The 7180-nt window shown below is 40.4% G+C and overlaps 1 protein-coding gene across 1 annotated transcript in view; it reads left to right on the top strand.

The window, feature by feature from the left end:
- The window catches only part of klf7b (Kruppel like factor 7b), a 46005-nt gene extending 39132 nt beyond the window's left edge, over nt 1-6873 (top strand). Inside the window, exon 4 of the mRNA XM_084422162.1 lies at nt 1944-6873. Within this exon, the coding sequence (XP_084278288.1) occupies nt 1944-1995 (52 nt within the window). The 3' untranslated portion in view covers nt 1996-6873. The remainder of the gene's footprint in view (nt 1-1943) is intronic.
- Nucleotides 6874-7180: the final 307 nt, after the last annotated feature.

A 7180-nucleotide genomic window follows, 5' to 3' on the forward strand; every position in this document is an offset into this window, starting at 1 on the left:
AAGCTACAGTCAAGGGCAGTCTAACAGTAAATACAGTCAGCCAACACACACAGTCATACTGTCTCACAGTCACACACACACAAGTGTATTGGGCATCATTAATCCTGCCTAATCAAGCACAGCCCCCTGTTGGGTGTTGAGAGGGGTTGAGTGAGAGGTGGGGGGAGGGGTTATGAGATCTAAGGGTGTGCCAGCTGGTGTAGCAGCCACTTACAGTGAGTCACAGGACCATCTGTCCAGTCGCTCTACCCTACCTCCACACACACACACACACACACCCCCATACACATATTTACACCTATATCAATGCAAACCACAAACAAAAATTTAACCAAGTGCAATATACAATACAATCATCAGGCTCTGCAAAAAAATTCACATACCTGAACAAAAGTTAAATGTATGTCATTCACATAATGCAAATCCACAGATGATGATTGGTCAATACTGCAGTCTAGCTGTATTTTAGTAAACAATAAAATAAATAAATAAAACTTGTCTTGGCTGCTACTGGGGTGCTGGAAATGTTCAGGTGTATGTGCTTATTTTGTCAAGAAAAAAGATCAATGCAATGGAAAAAGTTACCACCCACATTCTCAGTGGCCTTCGTTCTGAACACTTTTCCCCAATTAAAAAAAATCCTCAATAAAAACAAACCAACAAAGAGAAAAATCACAAAATTACACCTATTTTCAAGTAAATAAATAAGTATGGCGGGGGGATACATTTATATGCTTTTGTTTTTATGAGGGAATGAACTACAATCCCCATGAAGCACTGTGAATGGCAATTTTTTTTGATTTGTAGTCATTGGTTATGCACATAATATACAGTATGTCAATTAATTGCAATATTTGAGCTTTTTTTGTTGAACTTCAAAGATCATGGTAGGTCTGTCTTGAAAGGTTTCTATGGAATCATTAAAAAAATTCTCTATGGAGAAAAATGTATGGGATTGTTACTTCTAAAACCCAGCTTTTGGCCTCATTGGGCATACAGGTATGACTGATCATTGGAAGTCCGTTTGAAAGATTTTCCTTGAAGGACCAAAGAGAGAAAGAGAGAAAATACTAAGAGAAAGATAGTACATTTGTTCAATGTTCAGAACAGAATTCTGCGAAGCAACAGGGAAAAACCAGAAACTGTCAGACTGAGATATAATGTAGAAAAACCAACTGTGTCTACCTGTATATATACACACTCTCCTCCCACCCGATTTTGCATCTTGGCTGCTTCCCATCCAAAAAGCAACAGCGGATTTAACACTGTGGCTCTTGACTAATTAATAATGGATACAGCCAGAGGCAAATTAAAATTATAATTCTCTACTCCTTTTCAACTCTCCAAGTTTGTATTCATTCCAGTTAAGATTCACTTTCAACACTTTTTTTTTGGCTGTAATACAGTAATGTAATGTAGAGTAGAAATGGCATCGCAACACCGTATTTTCTAAGCACGGTTATGTATTGCTCCTACCAGCAGTGGTTACATGTGAGCTTAATTGATGATGACACAAAAAAGCCCATGGCCCACTACGAGAAACCAACCGCTATGACTCAAGTGCTACATAACTAATGCAGTCGCACAGTTTAAACAATACCATTTCACCTCCAGCCTCGAAATAATTTCCTAATTCAAACGGGCTCGCTGTGATTTGTGGTCGCACTCCCAAAAAAATATTTATTGCGCAAGGCTCAGCACAGACTTTGCTGCTAACTGCATTGGCAAGCTATGCGTTCAAAACGATCTGTCACCAGTTTTAGAGCAAAAAGCTGGCTATGGTTTTTTTTTTTTTTTTTACGCCAAATGTTGTTTTCTCTGTTCCATCTGCAAAGCTGCCACACATCTTCCAAGAAACTTAGATCGTGGCCCTCTTTAGCGCAATCATAAATGTGTTTCCTTGAGTGATTCCAAGCTAAGTCTCTCTCTTTCTCTCTTTACAGATGTTTTTCCAGGTCTGATCACTTGGCTCTGCACATGAAGCGACATATCTAAGGCCGAGGGAGACGGGATAGAGAGAGTGAGAGAAAAAGAGTGAGAACGAAGAGAAGAACATGTGTGCACCGCCCATTCGGGAACATTCACAACAGACTTTGGGTGCACACGAGGGGTCTGGCCGCAAACGTCACACCAGGAGGAACATGCGAGGCAGCGTGGGCAAGCGTTGGATTCTACACACTCTCAAGACCGTACAAAAGCCTTTTCATCAGTGATTAGCCATGCCTTACTGAGCGTTAGCTTGGAGGTCAGACACTGCCAAACACCACCTTTTTTTTTTCTTCTCATTCTCTTTTTGTACAGTAACTTACCACTAGCATGGGACAGTAAACTGAACGCTACATGTACAAAAATCGAAACGCACATGTCATTCATCACGTAACATAATTCTACTAGAGAATCAACGTTCATTGTACATTCTGGAACTTCCTTTTTCTTTTTCCAAGGACACATCACAATTACCAACCTGCAGCTATGTCGTATACAGCGAGCAACCAAACACGGAAAACAACATTGCCAATACGTTCGGAGGAGTGACCAATGGAAGTAGCGGCCAAACGCAACGCACGGCCCCCGAAGCAGTCTCTGCACGGGAAAAATTAAAAACAAAAAATACGGCAACGCTCAGGATGTGTGCTGATTTCTTGTACTCTTTCGCTCAGGAGCGAACTCTTCTCTGCTCTTCACACCCGTCACCTCACGGGCGACCGAAATGATGCGCAGCGACACTTTCTTGCCTATTTTTTTTTTTTTAAAGACTGTTAAAAAGATGGTTTGTTTTCCTTCTGTGCTGAAATGTCTTAAACTTCTGAAAAGTGAAAACTTACTTTGTGAACAAGCATAAATGTGCACATACGGGCAACGGGGGGGAACTGTGAGCCCTTCTCAGTATGCACAAGGTTCAGTGGCTGCTATCTGGCACTGAAACGTAACATTGGAAGCATAAGATAGGAACAGAAACCCCCAGAAAAGTTTGAAACTGCTGGCTTGGTATGAAAGGACAGAAGTCTTCTATTTTTCATTTTGCTTTGCTCAGACTTGATCCGGGAAAAGTGAACCAGAGTGCGTCGGCACGGACCTTGTGTGATGCTCTTGACACTGGAAAGAGTTATTTTGCTTTGTGTTGATTCTGGCACCCATGTAAGAACATAGTAGTCTGGTGCACTGGAGGAGACCAATGAAGGAGACGTTATGGCGGGGAGGGACAGCTGGCAGGATGTTTGACTCTCAGATTGGAGCACCTGCTGGGATAAGGATCCAAAAGAACTCAGTGGCATCAGCCCAGACAAACTTTGCCTGTTTCGTATCCATTGTCTGCACTGATTTTTTCAATGTTCTCTGTGCTTTTTTTTCATACAGTCAAAAAAAAAAAAGCTCAAAAACAAAACAAAAAAAAGCATAAAAACAAAAAAACAACTTGGAGGGAAAAAAGCAGAAAACTAAAAAAAAAAACATTAAAAAAACTCTTTCACACAGACACACACCACAATGCAGACAGAATGGTTTCATTGCTCATGGCTTTTTCCTGAAAAAAACGCAAGAAGAAAAAAAAGCAGAACAATAATTACCAAGTTAATGAACAGCATTAAAACAAAACACTGCATGGCAGCCTCTTTCAGACAGACACACGCACTCGCACACATACATGCGCAGCTTGCCTCTCAGCATTATTTGTTTTTGCACCGAAATCTTCACAGCAGGGTTTTAGCAATTGTTGTTTTGTAGGATTGCGTTCCATCCAGACGTCAGACGTTAAATCGAGGACTTGTTGATACACTCGAGTAAATTCTGCTAAACCGGGCCTAGGTCTAGCTCTGTGTTAACAATCAGCTTCCAAAATAGCGGGTATAAAAAAATATATCATCGTTCCCAAGGTTGTGAAGCCTGTCATGGCGTCGCAATCAGGACGTTACCCTGCCGACCCTCCTCTTCTGCATTGATTTAATGGCTGCAAGGGTGGAGGGGAGATTGAAAGCCATTATGATTCAGCGGTAACATGTTCGTAGTCATCACAGACTCTACTAAATAATCCCAGATTATCCCTCAGGGGACTTCCAGAGCTTAACGTTCGATACCGAAACTCTCAGTGCAGAACTGCCTAAGACTGAAGGGTTGGTGCCTTTCTCTTGGTTTGAGTCCTGCTGAAGGCAGCTCTTCTATCACACATACACACACATACACAGACTTACACACACACACACACCATCACTTCGGTTTGACCACAACTACACGTTTGATTTCAGTTGCCATTTTCAATTGATTTCCTTTTATTTCCAATTCATTTTCTCCATTGAAATGCAAAATCATGCCAAATTTTTGACAAAATAGGGGATGAATTGGTTCATCTCCATTAATGTACAATCAGTTGTGGTTCGTGGCACTTTTTCCGCGAGAAGCGGCCCATATATGTGACGATTGTATGTATGAGTTTCTGTAAAGCAAGCGAGCAGGATGTATTGCTATAGTGTCATAAAAACGTTGTCTAATGTCCCACAATTCAACAAATGGGGCAACTATCGACGGTGTACAGCATTCTACATGTTACATCAACTATAAAGTTTCGAAAGGGTTCGATTTCCGTTTTACTCACATACAGTGGTGAAAAGCTACATTTGTTTCACACTGCAGCTCTGCTCTCCTGTTTTTGCTCCCTGACAAAGCGACGATTCCCCTTATTCCTTTAGTCACCATATGGGATATAACAGAAGGAATGCAGAGACCAAAAAAACGTGTCATATCATTTTCTTTGACACTGACAAGCAATGAAGCCAGTCTTCAAATTAACACTTAAGATATACATATAAATATTGTCTGTTTAAACAGTGCAAAGCAACATTAAATGCAAAATTACAAACAAAAATCCCTTCTTTTGCCAACATGCTCCAGACGTTACTAAATTAAAATGTAATAGGCCAATCAGATTCGTTAACAGGCAACATGCCGTTCATATCCCCTCACATATCAAGTGCCATTTAAAACCCCCGATATCTCACTCTCAGAACGACAGCAGCGGTCCAGTCAATTGCACAGGCGTCTGATGCATACTTTGCCCAAAGAATTACGCATTTGCAAATAAACTGCTGGGTGTTGAAAGAGAGAAAGAAGAATTTTGTGTTCGACTTTATTCTCACAGTATCTCTTCTGCCCTTCACCAGCTTCCTATGATTTGTTCTTTAATGTCAAGGTGATCATTGGCTTGGTCTTGAGTATGTGTGCTTGTAAAATATGGTTTGAATGCAAAGTTGAGGATGAGTTTAGAACCTAGCCGTGAAATTGAAACAGCGAATTAGTCGCATCGGTTCTAGTGCTTCTATAGTCAGTGCAGGTCACGCATGTCTTTAGAAATCACCATCCAGGCGATCGTTTTTAAAACGATTGTTTACGTAAGTCCTAACACGATTTTAGCTGTACAGAAGACCACCTTATCTACTGCGAGTTATCCGTACGGAGATAATGCTGTGGCTGAGTGTTTTACACGACAGTAAGAATGTTTGAAAACATTCTAAGGGAACAAATTTTAAGTGTACTAGATATGCGCACTCTTCCAGTGAAGCTCCCTTCCCAAGCCGTTTGCTTTGTTGCTTCAAAGAGGCTTTTGGCAGCTTAAAATTTTATACAAAAAGATGCTTGAAACATCACAAGGGGATTTTATGATAAATGGTCAGAGGTGACAACTTTTTCATTTTTATTGTCCGTATTGGAACATTTCACTGCATAACTAACACACGTCATTGTTACCGCTAGCTTAGTCTGTTTAAATGACACTGCTGTCGATTGTCTACATAACATTTAGTGGCATTTCAAGATGCACTTATCACAAGATCATGGGAACGATTCATACTTCAGCTTCTTAGGTAAAGCTTGTAGGTTCATGGCACAACAATTCATTAATTGTCTTTTTTGGTCAACAATGCATTAAAATAAAGTCTGCTTACTCTGCTATTCTGCATATACACTCAAATACTCATCCATATAGTTCCCAGTCAATCGCAAACAGAGATGAGAACTCTGAAGGACTCGTTTGACTTGAGATATACTGCATCTTGAAGTGCATCTGTATCCGTGTTTGTCCGAACTTGATATGTCAGTACGTAAGGTTTTCACCAGGTCTTTCCCTTTGGCTTTTTGTGTTCCTCACCTCCCACCCCATCTATCCCACCCTGCACCTGCAGAACCACGGTCACTTCCTGAAAGCGCCGTCACTTCAGTTTCATCCTGCAGTTATGTTACCAGCTGTCAGCAATCTTTTACCTATGAATGTCCCCTAGACATCACTAACCAGGGAGCAACCGGCCAACAACAGACCTCAAAGCTTTTACAGGTGCTCTCTCTCTCTTATCCAAACATGGATCTTTCAGACGGCCTCCAGTTGGTAGAGCAGGTACAAGTCTGAAAAAAAAACAAAAAAAAAACAGAACAGTTATGTGCCATCTTGATTTATCTGTATGGAAGTAGGACGACATTTTGCCATATGTAGGCTGAAGCATGTAGTTTCTCGCTAGAGCAGGGACCCTCATATTCACTGTCCTCTCTTTCCCCTCGCCACATCACTAACACTCCACCCCCTCACTTCCTGTAATCTTCACACTCTTCCTCTCCGTTTTTTTCTTCTTTTTTTCTATTCTGTTCTTTCCTTGTGTGTTTTTCTTTATTGGTTCTTTTGCTGTACAAAGTGTTTAAAATATTATTATTTGTATGATATAATGTTAGTATGGTAATGTTCTTTATTAAGGAAGAAGATGAAATTTATTTTTGTTACTGGTCTGTTTCATAATTCTTTTTTAAATTGGTATTGTAAGATATCTATGCAAGAACTGTTCAGTGGAGCATTTTTATTTAAGAATGTAATAAGTGTAATAAATGGTAGAATCTGAATACCCCCAGACTGACGTTTTCTGTAACCAGAAAGAAGAAATATCACTTTGACAGCGAGCGAGAGCAAGACGCTGTCTTTTCATAGCCTTTCATAACCTTTTGGTGCAGTGCTTTCAAATAGTCAAGACTCATTAAGAGACAATTTTTGTCCCAGAAATCACATTGTGACAATGGCTCTGTGTACATTGGCTTAAAATTACTTTTTTTTGTGTGTCCACGGTTCATTGGAATTGGAAAGCCGAACACCATCACCAACAGAAGCACTGTGAAGGTCAAAGACTATCACACTTTGTTTGCAGATATATAT

This window comes from Rutilus rutilus (genome assembly GCF_951802725.1).
Source record: "Rutilus rutilus genome assembly, chromosome: 10".
In the NCBI taxonomy this organism is placed as follows: domain Eukaryota; kingdom Metazoa; phylum Chordata; class Actinopteri; order Cypriniformes; family Leuciscidae; genus Rutilus; species Rutilus rutilus.